A 20,985-nucleotide genomic window follows, 5' to 3' on the forward strand; every position below is an offset into this window, starting at 1 on the left:
GCAGGCAAAATCTTCGCTAGGATTCTACTAAATAGAATAATACCTAGTGTCGCCGAGAATATTCTCCCAGAATCACAGTGCGGCTTTCGCGCAAACAGAGGAACTACTGACATTAACTCCACTACTTTACTTAAGACATATTTATTAGAAATGTAGCTTAAACTTCACCAAAATATTACTATTATCACAGATCCACTGCACGTTAATAAAAAACAAGGTTCATGATGGTGATTAATTGGGTAGCAAGGACTCATGGGCTGAAATGGCCTGTTAATGTGCTGTATGTCCAAATTTTTTAAAAAATTAATAAATATCTTCCCTGCACTTTTCCAAAACAACAAGCAGGTTCTCAATGTAGTTTGAGAATTGACACCTACTCTTCCAACTGGACAAGTTGGAGCCTTGGCAATTCAACGTCAAATTTAACAATTTCGCCTATCTTATTTTTCTGTTTGAATTGGCCTCATCTGCTGTGAAGTATCCAGCAATATTAATTCAGCTCTTCCCTTTCCACATACACTGCCTGACATTCTGGCCATTTTCCAACCTTCTTTTGGTTTGAGAGCGCTGATGGGCATTTCACAGCTTTTATATATTCCTTTGCTTGTTTTATTAAAGATCTCTAACTGCACTCATTAATTTATCAACAAGGTAGCTTTGTAAACAGCATGCCCACACAACCCTTCCTGCGTGTTATTAGTGATATTCTCTCTTTTCCAGTTCCGATAAAGGGTCTTCAACCATAAGTATTTCACTCTGTTTCCCTCGCCACAGATGCTGACTCCTTACTGAGTGTTTCTAGCATTTCTTGTTTTATTTTCAGATTTACAGAGTCTGCATTTTAATTTTTTTAATTAATACTCACAGAATTGATTGATCATTTGCACATTCTCAATGGATGTTTTAAATGATAATAAATATGAAGAAAGGCTCTGCATTTCATGTTGAAATAAACTTCTATTGTTACAATTTGGATAGTGTATTGCTTAACAATGTGAGCATCAAATCAAAAAGGAAAGTAATTACAAGTAGAATTTAATTTGCACCGTTTCCTCATAAAAGAATTTTTTACAATTAAGAGTTACCAATCAATATTGTACAACCAGATATTGCATGTTTTCTGGTAAAACATTTTTTCTACAGACGCTTACATCACCACAGCACGTACATTTTCCATTTCAGCGCTGTTGACAACTGGAGCTAGCAAAGGAACATTAATCTTTCTTGTCGTATCACTCCTAAGTCATTGTTTCTTTCATCAAGTGGCTCTATTCACCTGCATCTTTCATGTCTTATGTTAGAGCCTTGAAATCCTTACATTTTGTAGCAAGCTTTCTCTAAGTTATCCAGCTTTTTGACTGGAACAGTTAATTTTTTTTCAGTAACCTATATTCAAGGCTGTATTTGTTGCCACATTTATTCCAATGCTTGTTTGCTTAAGTATATGGTGGTAAGAGTCACTTTGCATGCTTGGTGTTCCTTACATAAAAGTACCATACTTATATCAAGCTTTTACAATTTTGACTCATACAGCATCCAAGTTAGGAGAAGACGTAAGCTACTCAGACTCTTGAGCGAGCTCTGTCATTCAATTAAATCATGGCCCTCCTGATTTTGCATTTAATTCCCCGTTGCTATGTAACCATGGTAACCTTTTACCCGCAAGTTTTGGTTTTATTGTAACAGTGAAGATGTATTCCTTCCACTTTCACTATTTCAAGGAGATTGCCTGGTCCATTCCTCTGTCCCCAGCTGCAACACTTTTAACATGTAACTGGAGCAGATGTAGAACCTGTCTTCTTGCCCTCATTTCCCCACCATCCAGGAATCCAAACAGCCCTTCCCTCTGAAGCAGCGATTAACCTATAATCTTTTCTCATCGACTGTACCTCATTTAGTGTTCATAATGCAGTCTTCTCTTGATGGTAGCAACCAAACACAAATTGGACGGTTGCCTTGTGATGTCCCAACCAGTGACCCCCAGCTTCAAACCCACCCTCTCCCACTCTGACTGCTGTGCTGAGGCTCAATGCAAGTTTGAAGAACACCCATTATGTTTTGCTTGGCATGTTGTGCATTTCTGGAGAATTCATATTGAATTCTCTCATTTTAATGATCTTACATTTTCTTTCTGTGCATATCAGAACTGGCTATTCAGCATGTGTTCATCACAGCTCAGTTTTTTTCTTTGTTAGTATTAGTCAACTCTGCTGTTTATCCCTCACAATTAGCAACAAATAGATTTTTTTTAAATGCACATAATGTGCTTCTATCACCACACTAACTCTCTTTATTAACTTATTTTGGCTTATCCTACATTCCCTTCATTCCACCTTTCCCTCTACCAGCCCCTCCTCTGCTTATGAAAACAAACCCGTTCTATGGAAGCGTCCCAGCTTTTCAATGAGTCAATTCAAATCTGTACTTAGTTGCTTTGACTATTTGGGTAAATGAGATGTTACCTTTAGGCAATAGGAGCTGGAGTAGGCCCTTCGGCTCGTCGAGCCAGCACCGCCATTTTACAGATCATGGATGATCACTACCATCAGTATCCCTTTCCAGCCTTATCCCCATAACCCTTAACTCCTTTGCCCACTAGAGTCTTATCTAACTCTCTTTTGAACATAGTCAGCGAATCTGCCTCTACCACCCTCTGTGGCAGAGCATTCCACAGATTCACACTTCTCTGGGTAAAAAAATGTTTTCTCATCTCCGTCCTAAAGGGCCTACCCTGTATTCTTAAACTATGCCCTCTAGTCCTCGTCTCCCCCATCATTGGGAACAAGTAATCCGACTTCACCCTGTCTATCCCCCTGATGATTTTGTATACCTCAATCATGTCCCCCCTCATCCTTCTAAACTCCATCGTATACAAGTCCAGTTTTTCTAGCCTTTCAGCATATGTCAACCCTGCCATCCCTGGAACTAACCTTGTAAATCTGCGCTGCACACCCTCTATAGCTAGTATGTCCTTCCTCAAAATTGGAGACCAGAACTGGACGCAATACTCCAGGTGGGGTCTCACCAGGGCCCTGTACAACTGCAGAAGGTGTCTCTGTTCCTATACTCCAATCCCCTCTTTATGAAAGCCAACATGCCATTAGCCTTCTTCACAGCTTTCTGAACCTGCATGTTAGCCTTCAGTGACCGGTGAACAAGTACACCCAGATCCATTTGCATCTCCCCACTCCCTAGCTTGTCTCCATTTAAATAATACTCAGCTTTCCTATTATTGCCCCCAAAATGGATAACCTCACATTTGCTCACATTGAACGTCATCTTCCATTCAGCAGCCCACTCCCCCAACCTGTCCAAGACCCTCTGCATTTTCCTGACATCCTCCTCACACCCCACACCGCCACCCAGTTTAGTGTCATCTGCAAATTTGCTCATGTTATTAATAATCCCCTCATCCAAATCATTTACATAAATTACAAACAACTGAGGACCCAATACCGATCCCTGCGGCACTCCACTCGTCACATCCTGCCATCCTGAAAAAGACCCGCTTACCCCAACCCTTTGTTTCCTATTTCTTAACCAATTTCCTATCCATGTCAGCACCTTACCTCCAATACCATGCTCCCTGATCTTGCCCACTAGTCTCCCGTGCGGTACCTTATCAAAGGCCTTCTGGAAGTCCAAATACACCACGTCCACTGGCTCTCCCAAGTCCACCCTCTTTGTCACATCCTCGAAAAATTCCAGAAGGTTAGTCAATCATGACTTACCCTTAAGGAATCCATGCTGACTAGCCCTTATACTATTATTTCTGCCTAAGTGTTCTGCTATTACTCCTTTTATGATAGACTCCAATATCTTCCCCACCACCGACGTCAGGCTGACCGGTCTATAATTTCCCGTTTTCTCCCTCCCTCCCTTCTTAAAAATCGGCACCACATCAGCCACTCTCCAATCCTCAGGGACCTCCCCCGAATCTATGGAACTTTGGAAAATGTCGACCAGTGCCTCCACAATTTCCATAGCAACTTCTTTAAGCACCCTGGGATGCAGCCCATCAGGCCCTGGGGATTTATCAGCCCTCAGTCCCAACAATTTACTCACAACCTCCTGCTTCTGGATCCGGATATCCATTAGATCCCCTACTTCCCCAGGAAAGTTCCCCAAGTCTCTTGATACCGCATGACCACTACCCCCTAACTGACCATAACCTATATCCTCCTTGGTGAAGACAGTTGCAAAGTATTTGTTAAATTCCTCAGCCATCTCCTTGTTTCCGGTAATAATTCCACCCTTTTCCATTCTTAATGGACCAATTTTAGACCGAACCAATTTCTTCCTCTTCACGTATTTAAAAAAGCTTTTGCTATCCTCCATTATATTATTGGCTAATTTCCTCTCGTACTTCATTTTCCCCTCTCTTATGACTTTCTTAGTTACCCTCTGATGCTCTTTGAAGGTTTCCCAATCCTCTAACTTCCCACTCCGCTTCGCTATCTTATACTTACTCCCTTTGGATTTGATATTGCACTTGATTTCATTAGTTAGCCACGGCTGCCATTTGCATCTCCTAGAGCCTTTCCTCCACTTTGGAATAAATTTGTCCTGAATCCTGTGAAAAATGTCCAAAAATACCTGCCATTTTTCCCCAGTTGTCCTCCCAGCTAGTGTATCTTTCCATTTTATTTTGGCTAGCTCCTCCCTCATAGCTGCATAATCCCCTTTATTTAACTGCAGTACAGATGCTTCCGACTTCCTTTCTTTTTCCCTTTCTAATTGCAGCTCAAAAGTAACCATACCATGGTCACTATTCCCTAATGGCTCCCCTACATCGAGGTCACTTATTAACTCTGCGTCGCTGCACAGCACCAAGTCCAGAATCGACTTCCCCCTGGTAGGTTCCTCCACTAGCTGCTCCAAGAAAGTATCTCGTAGACATTCAATTAACTCACTCTCTTATGTTCCTGCTCCCGTCTGATTATCCCAGTCCACCTTCATGTTGAAGTCCCCCATAACTACCGTATTGACATGCCACTCTTAATTCCTGAGTTATACTTCTACCGATATCTGAGCTACTTTTCGGAGGCCTGTAAATGACCCCCATTATGGTCCTCATGCCTTTACAATTTCTTAATTCTATCCAAACAGACTCTACCCCACCTGTTTCAATGTCTTTCCTTTCAAACGCCTGAATTTCATTTCTTACCAACAGAGCTACCCCACCTCCTCTTCCTAACTTTCTGTCTTTTCTATAGGACGTGTACCCGGGAACATTTATTTCCCAATCCTGCCCTTCCCGCAGCCATGTCTCCGTTACTCCGACAATGTCATAACCTCCCATTGCCATTTGCGCCTCAAGCTCATCCATTTTATTCCTTACACTCCGTGCATTCATACACAATACCTTGATACCATATCTCCTTTCTCCCTCCACCTTTGTTCTAGATGCACTTGCCCCTACTCTCCTATCACTTTTAGTTCCCTTTTTCCTTATTGTTTCACCGTCTAGCGGAACCACCCCTATATTCACTCTCCTATCTGCTTCCCTATCAGTCCTGTTCCCTTCCCCCTGCCAAATTAGTTTAAATCAAATCCGACAGCATTATTAAACCTAACTGCCAGTATATTGGCCCCCGTTGCATTCAGGTGTAAACCATCCCTCCTGTAGAGGTCTTGTCTTCCCCAGAAGAGATCCCAATGGTCAATGAACCTGAATCCCTGCACTCTGCACCATTCCTCCAGCCACACATTTAACCTCCTGATTTTATTATTTTTGCCCCCACCCATGCACAGCACAGGTAGCAGCCCCGAGATTACAATCCTGGAGGTCCTGCTTCTTAACCTCCTTCCGAGCTCACGGTAGTCCCTCTTCAGGATCTCCTCCTTCATCTTATCCACGTCATTTGTACCCACGTGTATCAGGACTTCTGGCCGTTCACCTTCCCCCCCCCAGGATACTCTGAACCCTATCCGAGACGTCTCGCACCCTGGCTCCTGGGAGGCAACACACCATACGGGAACACTTGTCAGGTTCGCAGAATCTTTTGTCTGTTCCCCTGACGATGGAGTCCCCAATGACCACCTTGTTCCCCTTCCTTCCTTTCCGCACCACCCGTTCCCTTGGTGCAACCTCTGGCAGGTTATCTTCCCCAACTACATCCAATACACTATATTTGTTGCTAAGAGCAGTAGCCACCAGGGTGCTCACCACAGAGCTAGCAACTTTCCCCCCATCCCCTGACAGTAGTCCACTTACCTGACCCCCCCAATCCAGGGGTAAGCACTTCCCTGAGTGTTGTATCTATAAATTCTTCAGATCATCAAGCTGCAACTCCATTTCTTTAATTTTATTCTTTAATACTTGTGTCTGGTTACATCCCCTGCAGGTATGTCCTGTGGGAAGATTTAAGGTCCTGTAACTTACCTCCTCACTCTCTCTTGCGAGCCTAAGGTCATCAAGCTGGAGCTCCAGTTCATCAACTTGGCCCCTAAGGAACCCCACCTCTTTGCATCTGGCACAGATATGGTCATTTGGGAGGGTGGAGGTCACCCATGGCTCCCACCTCTGGCAACTTGAGCAGAGCACTAACCCCATAGGCATGGCTCAGCCTTTTAATGTAATGGAATGTACAGTGCACTCACCTAGGAAGGGCTAATAAAAACAGCCAACCTTTCTCTCCGCCTGCTTTCGGTGAAGCCTGATGAGCCAAAGCCTGGAAGTCCCACTCCTTCACTGGGCCACTCGCTCGCTGGGCCACTCGCTCGCTGGGCCACTCGCTCGCTGGGCCACTCGCTCGCTGGGCCACTCGCTCGCTGGGCCACTCGCTCGCTGTCCCTCTTATTTATTGGCCTTTTACCAATTAACCCCTACACGCTCTCCTGTACGCCCGCCCGACCAATGGCCGCCTCCGACGCCGACTCCTCTCCGCAGGCCCCGATAAGAGACTTTTAAAAAAGCTTTCTTACCTGCCCCCGACTCTTTTCTTCTCTGTCCTTCTCCTCTCTCCTCTCCTCTCCTCTCCTCTCCCGACTACTAGGCCCTGTCCCCAGTAAGAGCCCTTAAAAAGACCTTACCTTCCCGACACGCTCTCCTGTACGCCCGCCCGACCAATGGCCGCCTCCGACGCCAACTCCTCTCCACAGGCCCCGGTAAGAGACTTTTAAAAAAGCTTTCTTACCTGCTCCCGACTCTTTTCTTCTCTGTCCTTCTCTCTTACTCACTTCTAGAACAGTAAGGCTTTTAAAGCACCCTTGCCTTGGCATCATTTCTGGATAAAGGGCATCTCCTAGCAAATACCAGCTAGTTGACCCAGGAAGATACTCCTTCATTAAAAAAAAACATTTCATATCTTTCCTTGGAATGCTAGTACTCTATCATTACATCAGACCCTGTCCCATTAACAGCATCCCAAAAACCACCACACCTCTCTGCAATACAACCAGGTCTATCCCAATGAGCCCCCACTCCAATCCTTCCTGGAAATTTGAAGGTCAAATCTCACAAATCTGACTTTTTTTAAAAAAGATGTGACTAAAAATGTTGACAAGGGCAGAACTTGTATAAGTGGCTTTCAGCATGACATTCAATAAAGGTTCTTCATGATAGGGCCTCTCTGGAAGGATAGATCACATGGTATCCAAGAATAGTGCAGAATGAATTGAAAATTGGCTTCATAGAAGAAAGCAGAAGGTGACGGTGGAAGGCTGTTTTTTTTGGACTGGACTGGTGTGCCACAGGGATCCCTACTGAGCCCATTGATATTTGTCATCTATATCAATGAGTTAGATCAGTGGTTTTCAAACTGCCCACCCCCCCAACTCACATTTCACCTTAAGCAATCCCTATGCCATAAATGCACTGTGAATGGTAAGGTAGTATGTGAGTGGGAAGGGAAGTTGAGAACCACTGCTCTAGATGCAATACTTGAGAAAAATTGTCATTGGTCCATTTCCTTTGGAATTATGAAACTGTGCAGTCAAAAAGGTTTTCAGCACATTGGGCCTTCATCAATCAGATTGCTGAGTACAGAACTGGGAGGTCATGTTGCAGTTGGATAAGATGTTGGTGAGGCCTTATTTAGAGTATTGTGTTTCATGTTTGGTCACCATGTTACAGAAAAAATGATGTCAAGCTAGAGAGGGTGCAGAGAAGAGTTGCAATGAGGTTGCCAGAACTCAGGGTCCTGAGCTATAGGAGGAGGTTGTACAGGCTGGGCTTTATTCCTTGGGGTGCAGGAGGATAAGCGGTGATCTCATGGAAGGGTACAAAATCATGAGAGGTATAGATCGGGTGAAAGCACAGAGTCTTTTGCCCAGAGAAGGGGAATCAGTAACCAGAGGACATAGGTTTAAAGTATCGGGAAGAGATTTAATAGGAGCCTAATGAGTAACTTTTTTTTTAAAAACTCAGAAGGTGGTGACTATATGGGACACGCTGTCAGAAGAGGTGTTTGAGGTAGAGGCACTGTTGCCATGTTTAAGAAGCATTTGGAGAGATGCATGGATAGGATGTATTTAGAGGGATAGGGGCCAAATGCAGGCAGGTGGGACTAGTGTGGGTGGGACATTTTGATCGGCGTGGGTAAGTGGGGCTGAAGGGTCTGTTTCCATGCTGTAGACTCTAAAATTCAGCCAAAAGCAAGGCATTTGAAATTTCTGCTATAGTACTGATTATGGAAGTTATAAAGCAGAACTGTCATTACAAGTTTAGCAACAACGGAAGCTACAATGTTTTGTCCATATTGCAAGAAATGGAATGCTCTCAGCAATGCCCATAATGTGTCATGAACTGAAGGGAAGAAAATAAAAGGAAGGCTCAGGAAGATTTAGGACAGGATAGGGCTTCAACTTATAGAGAACACAAAGCTAGTCAAAGGTAAATTCCTGACAAAGGACTCAAAATGTTGACTGCCTTTTATTTCCTATGGATGATGTGTGACCTGCTGAATTTCTCCAGTGCTTTGAGTATTGCCCAAAACTAATCAAGCAGGGAATGGAATAGAGGAAGGTTGTTACAACGGCTCATATGCCCAATGGTCAAATCAGCAAAAGTACACATTTTTCTGATTCATTGCAATTTCTAAGCCAGATCAAAATGTTTACCCTATTTCATTAAAATATAATTTTATAAACTGTGAAAGAAGTGTTAGCAATATTTCCTCATTTAAAATTCCCCAGCTCCATGATAGGAATTTGATTTCATATCTCTTCTTCACTTGTTCATGCCTTTACAATACTAGTATATTACTTCTCCTTCAGCAGAGTTTTGGGAATGAGGATGACTTCCTTTCACTCTGACATTATGGGTTCTGAGATGGCACATGAAGCCACTAGACAAACCGCAGGCTTTTCTACAGTCAGGACAGTTGAATGGTTGGTTTGTGAGGTGCACATTCTTTCCACCACTTTCTCTGGAATTTTAGCGCTTGTATCCCAAGGGTCATGGACCGGAGATTCCCAGGTCAGTAAGTGAGGTAGCAAGTACGACACAATCGTTCTATTAATAAGTATTGATCGACTGCATTAGCAAATGCCTCTTCCAACACTTTGAAGTGAACTTGGTTGGACCAACCTTGTCCTGTTTCCTGTGGTCCAAACTTCCCTGAGCAATGTTCCTATTCATAGAGGAACAATTTGGCCAGAAAATGAAGAATACGTTGCAATTAAATAAAAGAAGCAGAGTCAACGAGAAGGAATTTTAAACACCACAGCCTATTGTAAAACTAACCCCTAAAATTGGCAAGGCTGAGGAGCTAATTAGTGACTTGCTGAAGAAGGGTGGAGCTCACTCACCAGTCTACATCAATGATGATGAGATGGAGATAGAGTTCCTTGGTGTAATCTTCAATGGTATGTCCTCGCCCACCCACATCGATGTAATAGGCAAGAAAGTACATCGTTGCCTCTCAGAAACCTAAGGAAATTTGATGTCAGATCACCTACATCCCTTAACAACTTCTACAGGGGCACCACTGAAAGCATCCTATCAGACTGCATCACTGTGCGGGACAGGAAAAGCTATGCCCAAGACCGCAAGAAAATGCAGAGTGGTGACCATGGCTTAGACCATCGCACACACCTCCCCTCCATCAGCTCCATCTACACCTCCCACTGCCTTGGAAAAGCATCCAGCATAAGACATATTCCATCTCAGCCACAGTTTTTTTCACTCCCTTCCAAACAGGGAGAAGATTCACGAGGTGCACCACCAAATTCAAGTATAGTTTCTTGTTCACTGATCTTCAGACTCCTCCATGAACCTAAGAAGAGTAAAATTGCGCTTCCTTTACTCTATACCATCTGATTTCTCTGTAAATCTGTATTTTGTTTTAATTGTTATATTATGTATGAAGTGTCTAATTGGTCTCCTCCCAAAACAAACTCTAGCACTGCACTTCGTAAATGTAACAGGCCAATTCGCCCCGACCAGTTCGTGCCGCCTAATTTACACCACATTGACCACCGCCAGTGGGCTGATATCGCCTCAAACCGTGCATCTTCGTGCCTCACAGTTTGGCGGGCAGCAACCTCCTTTGAAGAAGACCGCAGAGCCCACCTCACTGACAAAAGACAAAGGAGGAAAAACCCAACACCCAACCCCAACCCACCAATTTTCCCCTGCAACCGTGTCTGCCTGTCTCGCATCGGGCTTGTCAGCCACAAACGAGCCTGCAGCTGACGTGGACATTTACCCCCTCCATAAATCTTCGTCCGCGAAGCCAGCCAAAGAACACCCCCAATACATGTTGAACTTGGACTGAAAGAAAATATCTGCAACATTAAGGCTTGACAATGCCGTGTAAACCGTAGTTTATTTCAGAACATCTTAGGAACAATTTACTTCTTGATAAAATGCTTCGAATGCATTTGAACCCTTATTCACAAGTTATCATTTCATTAGACAATCTGACAGTGAACTTCTAATTTACACAGTGGTCTCGGGTTGCAGATGATCAGAGGAGCATCGCGGAGCTCAGGTGGCGATCCATAGATGGCTCTGCTCTAGATTCCCGTGGCTCCATTTCCTGATCTGTCGTTGACTTGGACAAACTGACATTAAGGGGACCAAGAGCTTTCTGCAAAGCACCTTTAAATGCTGAACTTGAGAAGTAGTAAATAATTGGATCGACCACACTGTTCAGGTATGTCATAAACAATGTGTTGTAAAAGATATTAACCGCTGTGACATACGACTTGCAATCCGTTTCACTTCTTAGCTTTGTAACTAACATAGCGACAACGGCAACGTTGGTGGGCAAGAAGCAAACGACGAAGACCCCTGTCACGGCGATCACAAGCTTCACTGCTCGCCTGTATTTCCTCCGGATTTCAGCTTCCATCTGTCTTAACTTCCAGATGATGCAGGACGTGGAGAAGAGGAGAACCGAAAATGGTAAAACAAACTTAAAGAATATAAAAATAGCGTCCGTCCAAATTGCAGTGGGATTCAGAGGGTGATTTATGTTGAAGGGCTCGCAGAATGTATCATTATTTTGGTTGAAGTGATGCGGTTCTGTCAACAGATGCGAGCAGATCGCCACCGCCGCCACCCACAGGGCGCCCGCTATCTTCGCCGCACACCGTGGGGTGATCTTGTTGGCGTTGTGGAAGGGGTGCACCACCTTAAAATAGCGATCGATCGCTATGGTCATCAGGAAGACGATGCTGCCCACCCGGTTTAAGGAAATCATGAAGATGTTCAGGCGACATAAAGCATCGCCAAAAATCCAGTCCTTGCCTCGTATGAAGTAGCCGGCTCGGAATGGGAGGCAGCAGATTAAAAGAGTGTCCGCAATCGCCAGGTTCAGGGAATAGACGGTGTTTGGTTTCCAGTTCTTGATGTGAAAAAAGAAGATCCACAAAGCGATCGCATTTCCGATGAATCCAAGGACGCACGTTATAATAATTATTGGCGAGTTGTATATCGAACTCTTGTCTTCATTGGGAACGCAGCTCTGGGTCAAGTTCGCCATTCTCCAAGTCTTACAGTAAATAAACCCAATTACATCGCTTCAGAAGTGATATATTAACTCGTTGAAAAATCAACACATTTATACTGTTACATCACACTCATGGGTGGGGACTTAACCCAAAAGCAGAAGTTCAGAGAAAGTTGCCTGAAGATTGAACGATTTCCGATGAATAAGGGACCAACTTGCAAACCAAATTCATTTGAGGATCAACGTAGTGCCTCTCTCGTACAGGTACTGCTGTACTTCTGCGCTCATGAATGCAGCACCCCTGTCTGTGTGTATGTAGTTCGGGTACCCAAATATGCTGAAGATGGGTTGGAGGCATTTTATAACAGTGGCTGCCGATACATCAGAACACGGGATTGCGAAGGGGAAACGGGAATATTCATCTATTACGTTGAGGAAATAGACATTTCTATTATTGGATGGGAGTGGGCCTTTAAAATCAAGGCTGAGGTGCTCAAAAGGTTTGGTAGCTTTTATCAGGGTGGCTTTGTCTGGCCGGTAAAATTACAGTTTTCATTCCGCACAGACGAAGAATGAGGCAGCTCTTGTTCACTGACCTCACTTCCTCTACCAAAAATGGGAGATTTTGGGTTTCAATGAAGTGAAGCAGTCTAGCGATCCCCGGGTGCCCAGTTGCAACTGGGACGTGTGGTTAAGGATGGCACAAGTGCCTCTGGACAGCGCGTCTGGGGGCTCATCGAGTCTCCCGGGGCGGTATAGAATGTCATAGTTAAATGTATACAAATCTATCCGCCAGCGCAGGATTTTGTCGTTCTTAATTCTCCCCCTGTTCTGGTTATCGAACATAAAAGCCACAGACCGTTGGTCCGTGACAAGGGTGAAGTGTTTGCATGCCAGGTAATGTAGCCAGTGCCTTACTGCTTCCACAATGGCTAGGGGCCACCTAGAGATTTTATAACCCTGTAGGGTTCACAAGAAAAAGGCTACAGGTCGTCGGTCTTGGTTTAGGGTGGCTACCAGAGCCACATCGAATGCATCCGTTTCTACTTGAAAGGGGATCGACTCATCTATGATAGCTTTAGCGATATGGTCCCTAATGTCCTTGAATGCTCTGGTGGCTGCTGGACACAGTGGGAAAACTGAGGCTTTTATAAGTGGGCGGGCCCTGTCAGCGTAGTTGGGGACCCATTGGGCATAGTAAGTGAACAGTCCCAAAAACCTGTTTAGTGTTTTCAGCGTGTGTAGCACTGGGAGGTCCAGGAGAGGGCACATACGGGCTGGGTCTGGGCTGATTTCCCCGTTCTGCACTATGTAGCCCAGGATTGGCAACTTCCTGGCGCTAAAGACACATTTGTCCCTGTTGTATGTTAGGTTCCTTTCCTCGGCTGCCTGGAAGAAGCATTTTAAATTCATGTCATGATCCTCCTGAGTTTGGCCACAGATTGTCACGTTGTCTAAGTAGGGGAACACCACTTTCAGTTGGAACTCATCGGTCTATTTCTCTCTGAAACAGGGACACTCCATTGGTGACATCAAAGGGGAGTCACAGAAATTGATCCAGCCTGCTGTCTGCCTCAAGTGCCGTGTAAATGCGATCGCAGTTTCTAATGGGCAGGTAGTGGTGTGCTGCCTTCAGGTCTATGGTGGAGAACACCTTATACTCCGCAATGTTGTTGACTATGTCTGCTATGCGTGGCAGGGGCTAGGCATCTAGTTGTGTAAATTTGTTAATTGTCTGTCTGTAATCCACTACCATGCACAGTTTTTCTCCTGACTTTACTACAACCACCTGGGCTCTGTGATGCCCTCCTGTAGTAGCCTGCGGACCTCTGTCCTAATGAAGGCTCTGTCCCTCGGGCTGTACCTCCTGCTCTTTGAAGCTATTGGTGTGCATTCTGGGGTCAGGTGTGTGAACAGCGGAGGGGGTTCTATGTTCAGGACAGACAGGCTGCAGTGTAGTTTCTTCATGGCATAGTGGGGGGTGAGGGCCATTGTGCACTATTGTAATGCTTTCTAACTGGCACTGAAAATCTAACCCCAATGATACCAGGGCACAGAGGTGAGGGAGTACTAGTAATTTGAACCCTTCGCATTTTGTGCCCTGGATTTCTAGAGTAACCCTGCAAAACTGTTTTACCTCAGCCGCAAGGCTGCTGGCTGCTAACAGGATCCGTTGCTCACTCGGGCATGTGGGGAGGGCAAGGTGGTTGACTAACCCCTGGTCAATAAAACTTTCAGTGCTTCCACTATCTATTAAGCAATTTACCCTCACATCATTAATTTTGATGCACACAGTGGAGTCAGATAAATTGTGTGGACTCACCTGATTCATGCATAAGGAAGCAAGTCTGGCGTGATCTTTCGTGTCCTTCTATCCGATAGTACTCGGCATTATATTCATCTCCTGAAGGCTGTGTCCTCTGCTTTGTAGCATTTGTCCAAGATGGCCGGCTGCACATGGCATTCGTCTTCTTCAGTTTGTCTGTGGAGAAAGAAGAGCTCTCCTGCCTCTCATTAGCATGAGAATGGGCCTTTGCTGTGGCCTTGGGGCTTCTGCAGACTTTTGCATAATGACCACATTTTCCACGGTTGGAACAGACATTTTCTTTGGCAGAGCAGAGGGCTCTGGGGTGCTTTCTTTGTCCACAGAAAGCACTTGGGACCCTCAAGGTGTGCTGCTGCGATGAATTCCTGTGAGGCAGCAGACTTTTCTTTTCGTGGGGGTAGAGAGTCCAGCAGTGTGACATTTGTCCCAGCCACAGGGTCCTGTGAGTACTCCTCCAATTCTTTCCTGGTGCTTTCTAAAGCTTCTGCAATAGTCTCTGCCTCAACTAGCCCCACCATTCCTTTCTCCAGCAATCGATGTCTCGTCTCAGTGGACCGTATGCCCGCAATAATTCTGTCCCTAATAAGGTCCTCCGCATACTCCTGAGCCGATACTACTTTAAAGTTGCAGCCTCTCACCAGGTCTTTCAGAGAGAGTATAAAGTCTCTGGCAGACTCCCCTACTTGTTGTGACCTGGTCATGAGTCTGTACTGGGAGTGGAGTTCACTATGCCCCTTACTGTCTTCTTTCTTTGGCTTGGCTTCGCGGACGAAGATTTATGGAGGGGGTAAAAAGTCCACGTCAGCTGCAGGCTCGTTTGTGGCTGACAAGTCCGATGCGGGACAGGCAGACACGATTGCAGCGGTTGCAGGGGAAAATTGGTTGGTTGGGGTTGGGTGTTGGGTTTTTCCTCCTTTGCCTTTTGTCAGTGAGGTGGGCTCTGTGGTCTTCTTCAAAGGAGGTTGCTGCCCGCCAAACTGTGAGGCGCCAAGATGCACGGTTTGAGGCGTTATCAGCCCACTGGCGGTGGTCAATGGGCAGCAATGCCTCTGTAAAGTGCTCATTGCCTCTTGGTAGGACCTGGCATCCTGTATAAGGGAGTAAGGGTAGTCTCCCAGCTGTGCTAACAGCAGCACTAATAGCTCTTTATCAGATGCCTCAGCACCCTCCACGTAATTCAGAAAGCATCTCTGCCAGCGGCTGAAGTGTGTGCCGGCGCCAGGATTTCTGGGGTTGAGCTCCAGCCTGTCTGGTCGCAGCACATGGCTAAGCCGCAGTCTCTGGTCCCTAGGTGTAGCAAGGGTGGATCCTGGGGTACTGGGAGCTGCTGGTAGAGCCTCTGTGGGGCTTGTGTCTGCTGGAGGAGTAACCTGGGTGCTTGGGGCTGTTGGCTGAGTCTCTGGCTTTGGGACATTTGCAGCAGGCTTAGGGGGGATCCCAGCATTAGCGTCAGGTCTCTGTGGTACTGGGGAATCTGCTGCTGGGGGAGTGATGGTAGCGGTGTCTGCTTTCCCTGGCTCTGGAGTGGTCGGGAATTCTGCACATATGTGCTGGTTGTCCCCGGATTCCATTCCTCAGGAAGGGTCTCCAGGTGGTCGGGAAAGTGCCTTGGAGCAGAAGTAGCTTCCATCCTAGTAGCTATCATATTAGTTTATTAAATTGTACTGACAATAACCACACCAGCAGTGCAAGTATAAGACAGTTTTAATAAACTAATATGTACACTAAGAGGTCTTGTCTCTCTGCAAGGTGAACCTGGAAGGCTAGTCTGTAGCTCTGGACTGCTTTATATACAAGGTCACCGGGATGACCCCTGGTGATCTAGTGGTCTAATTACATATCACCACATCAGGTTCAGAGGGTTCACAGAGAGACTAGTCTGGACACAAGTGTTATAATCATAATGAACAGGGGAGAATGTTAAACGGTACACAATTACTAATTCATCTCGGACTCAACAACTGTAAACCTATATTCAACCCCACTCCCACACTATAAACGTGCTCCCAGTTCCCTGATCAAAGGCGGTGTGGCTCTACTGCAAGTATTGATCTATCACGATACCAGAACTCAGCTTCAGTGCAGTGCACACCTTACCCACGACCCTTATAGTGATGTCCATAGTAGTGACTTGACATGGAGCAGTGACCAGGGCTTGGTCCATGAGTCAGAGAGAGAGAGTGTGCTGAGTGTTGGTACTATAATGCAGTGCTAATCTGTGCTTCTAGCCAACAATGACCCTAGGTGATTTAAATTAGCTCAGGACAAGGTGTGCACTAATGAGTGGCTGGAATCCAACCTTGATTGTCAGGTGGTGTGATTTCTGAATTAGTTCCAGATGGGAGGACTCGTGATCACCCGCTATCTACAATATTCCAGGCAGGCAGAGAGGCCAGTTTCCTCCACACACAACATTCCACTCCCCCAGAAGCCACATCATTCTGCAATCATTATGATGGCTGTATGTACATGTTATAAAAATAGAAAATCAAAAACAAAAAGACATTAAAATGACACTAAATAAACAAATTGAAAAGAAGGAAAATATGATACCAATCAAGTGAATCAATACATACACATGTTCCTTCCATATGCCAGCAAGGCACATAATCAAATACAATGACAACACCTTACCATCTCCCTCGACCAGACAGGGTTGCTGTGTTTGCGATGTAGCAGGGTGCTGTGGGAGTTGCTCCCAAAGGTTGGGGGGGGGGGGTTGAAAAAGAAATTTGTCAGATCACTGAATCATGTGCCTGGTTTCCCCGGCTTGGCTAGCAAATGTGAGCACCCTTACCACCAATGTCTGCAAGCAGGCAGTGCAAGGTCATCCATGAGGTGCCAGAGCCCTCTCTTGTCTTATCCCACACCTTGGCCTCATGCTTGGGCGCTCCCTATGCAGAGTCAAGATGCCTGTCGCCATGCTAGCCCATGGTTTTTTTTTTAAACTTTATTTAAAATTTTATGACATGAATAAAATAAAAATTACATTTAAAGAAATAATAAAATATAAGATAATAAAAATTAGAATACTACATCATTAAAATACACAAATTAACCCCCCCCAATAATTATAACACAACATTAATCATCTAATTTAAAATTAGTCCAACCCTCCCCCCAAAATAAAGAGTGAAGAATTAATTAACAATATTGTAAATAAAATAGAAAGAACCCCCACTTACAAAAAAAGGATAAAACTTAACAACAAAAAAAATTACTAACAACAAAAAAAATATCAATACTAAAATAATACCCTTAAACATATATTTAAATCAAACATAATACATGTATTTAACAAATGAAATCCACTTTAAAACTAAGTTCAAATATTAAAATCATATATCAACCACATCTCTGTTATACAAAAAATCATAATTAATAATACATAAATACAGAATTTCCATTAATACCAAGTTTCCTTTATAATTCATCGAGAGAACAAAAACATCCCTTAGAAAAACAATCAGATAAACTTTTTATTCCCTTCCCCTCTCCTTATATAAAAAAAGAAAAAAAAAGAAAAAAGTTCAAACTCTTATAAAATTCTCCATATTCTTCATTTATAACATCTTCAAAATTCTCTATCGAAATTAACTTAATTTTATTAAACTCTTCTCCCTCAATGTATTTGTACTTAATTTTCTTCTTTTTCTTCTTATCACCTTTCCCCTCATCTTCCTCTTCAACATCCTCAATTTTTGACTTATTATCTTCTGTGACATCATCCTCTTAAAAAAGAAAGAAAAAAAAGAGGAAAAAACCCCAAAAAAAGAGAAAAAAAGGGAGAGAAAAAAAACCTCCTAATTCCCTCTCAATTACAATCAGAAAACAAAAAGAGTTTTTAAAAAAATTATTTATTTTAAAAAAATAATTTAAAAAAACCTTCACTTCTTAACCCAAAAATTTAAAAAAAAACAGGTCGGAGGTCACAACTAGCTCCTCCTGTTTAAACCGCCCAAAGCGGTAACTCCCCCAAAATATTGGGTGTGAGATAACTCACAGGTAGCTGATGACTTCTGGAAACTAGTGCCCACCCAGTTCCCTCTCCCAACACCCATTTCATTAAACTATCATCATTATTTAAACTCTTCTCAAAAAAAAAGATAAAAGATTTATTTTTTTTAAATCAACGTTACCACTTCGGTCACCATTGCTTCCGTTTCTTTTAAAAAACTGGATCCCACCTTACATCTCTACTTTCTTTGGAGACCTTGAAGGACTACATCATTCCTGAAACTGCATGATTGGTAGAGACTGAGCAAAGTCCATAACCTCTTTAGGATTGTCAAAGAACTTTGGCTAATTTCCATCCTAAAAAATCTTCAGTAGGAATGTTCCCTTATGTCTTTTTTTCTACAACCGTTCTTTCACAGAATTAAATTCGCATCGTTGAAACATAATTTCTTGACTCAAATCTTGATAGAAGAAAACAGGATTATTCTGAACCATCAAAGGAGATCTATTTTGCTGGGCATTTCTAATAGCCATACGTAAAATTGTCTCTCTGTCACAATAGTTTAAACAACGGATCAAAACAGATCTTGGATTCTGTCCTGAAAAAGATTTTCTTCTTAAAACTCTATAAGCACGTTCCAGTATTAAACCTTCTGGGAATTTATCCTGTCCTAACACTCGTGGAATCCATTCAGTAAAAAATTTTCTTGGATCTGGTCCTTCTATGCCTTCTGGCAAACCAACAATTTTCACGTTGTTCCGTCTAGATTGATTCTCCAAATAATCAACCTTTTTTGCTAAATTTTTATTTTGGATCTGCAATGTTTCAATTATTCTATTTTCATCTTGCAGTTGATCCTGTGCATCGACTAAACCTTGATCACACATTTCAAATCTTTCAATGGTTTCAAGCTTAAAAGCTCCATTAATGACTTCCGCCATCGCATTAATCTTGGAAATAAACAGGTTCACAAAATTAGCTAAGTGACTTGATACAGAATATATCTTATCTTCAAGATCCTTAACAGACATTTCAACAGAAGTAGATTCAGGCATAATGGGGTCTTGCTGTTCCTTAGAGACCACAGGATCTTCTGTCCCTTCCCTTAATTTAGTATCTTTTCTAGCAGTTTGACTTCGTATAAAAATCCCTCTCAAAGTCCCCCCAGCAATGCCAGGAGACTGAAGATCAGAGTTATCTTTAAGCCAAATCTCTTTAATCATCTTCACTGAATCGATGTCTGGAAAAACCGTTGTAATTGAAGATGCATTTTGCAGCGCCTCCACTATAGCAGTCGAATGACAACTCTTTAACTCTCCAGCTGGTGGACTGTCAAAGCCTCATCAACAACACCTGCAGTGGCCACCGTGCGAAACACTGGCACCCGTCCAGCCCCTTGTTCTGAAAGCTGTTGAGTGCGACCTTCAGAGAGCCTCACCGGCTTAAAACGGAGCTTCAATGCCGAACTCTGCACGTCCTCCTCTGGATCTATTCTATGTTAAGACCTGGCTTCTTGTAAACAAGTAGGCTCAGACAATTTCGGAAAATGTAGTTTTTTAACAGTCTGTTGATATTTTCTTTTACCTTTTTTTTTGCATATAAACCATTAGGCACTAATCCAACACCTCTTATTATTTATAAACTTTTAAAAGAACTTTAACGGGCACTTAAAGACAAAACAATAAATCAGAGTCAGGAGAGGTCTGGAAGGCACGTCTGTTCCCTACGTCATCTTGCCACGCCCCCCCCTCCCATGCTATCCCATGGTGAAGCAGGATGCAGGTCAGCAGGTGTACATCCGGAGCACCCCATTTTCCTGGGATGTCGTCCGACACCTGGATGCTGTTCCTACCCACATTCTCTTTAAATGAGTGTCACAAGTGCCTGTGTTAGATCCCTGTAATGATACCCAGGAGTCGGGACTGAAAATTAGCCAATTTAGTGATTTTAAATAAAAGCTCCCGAAGCCCCTACCTCATGAGGTATTTTACTGTTAATGGAAGCTCCAGGTTGACATTGTCAATGTCAACGGAAGCAGAAATATACATTTTTTTTACTCTTTCTTCTTCTCTCTTTGGCTTGGCTTCGCGGACGAAGATTTATGGAGGGGTAATGTCCACATCAGCTGCAGGCTCGTTTGTGGCTGACAAGTCCAATGCGGGACAGGCAGACACGGTTGCAGCGGTTGCAAGGGAAAATTGGTTGGTTGGGGTTGGGTGTTGGGCTTTTCCTACTTTGTCTTTTGTCAGTGAGGTGGGCTCTGCGGTCTTCTTCAAAGGAGGTTGCTGCCCGCCGAACTGTGAGGCGCCAAGATGCACGGTTTGAGGTGATATCAGCCCACTGACGGTGGTCAATGTGGCAGGCATCAAAAGATTTCTTTAGGCAGTCCTTGTACCTCTTCTTTGGTGCACCTCTGTCTCGGTGGCCAGTGGAGAGCTCGCCATATAACACGATCTTGGGAAGGCAATGGTCCTCCATTCTGGAGACGTCACCTACCCAGCGCAGTTGGATCTTCAGCAGCGTGGATTCGATGCTGTCGGCCTCTGCCATCTCAAGTACTTCAATGTTGGAGATGAAGTCGCTCCAATGAATGTTGAGGATGGAGCGGAGACAACGCTGGTGGAAGCGTTCTAGGAGCCGTAGGTGATGCTAGTAGAGGACCCATGATTCGGAGCCAAACAGAAGTGTGGGTATGACAACGGCTCTGTATATGCTAATCTTTGTGAGGTTTTTCAGTTGGTTGTTTATCCAGACTCTTTTGTGTAGTCTTCTAAAGGTGCTATTTGCCTTGGCGAGTCTGT

General features: G+C 44.1%; 1 protein-coding gene and 1 long non-coding RNA gene across 2 annotated transcripts in view; both read right to left on the minus strand.

Annotated features, from left to right (window-relative positions):
• The window catches only part of LOC138761320 (uncharacterized), a 73,881-nt gene that overhangs the window by 28,331 nt on the left and 24,565 nt on the right, over positions 1–20,985 (minus strand). The window lies entirely within an intron of this gene.
• Positions 10,754–12,029, minus strand: LOC138761319 (hydroxycarboxylic acid receptor 2-like). Its single transcript, XM_069933228.1, has one exon. It carries the CDS (start codon positions 11,931–11,933, stop codon positions 10,914–10,916), a length of 1,020 nt encoding a protein of 339 aa, XP_069789329.1. The 5' UTR covers positions 11,934–12,029; the 3' UTR covers positions 10,754–10,913.

The sequence above is a fragment of the Narcine bancroftii genome, chromosome 4, assembly GCF_036971445.1.
Source record: "Narcine bancroftii isolate sNarBan1 chromosome 4, sNarBan1.hap1, whole genome shotgun sequence".
NCBI lineage: Eukaryota > Metazoa > Chordata > Chondrichthyes > Torpediniformes > Narcinidae > Narcine > Narcine bancroftii.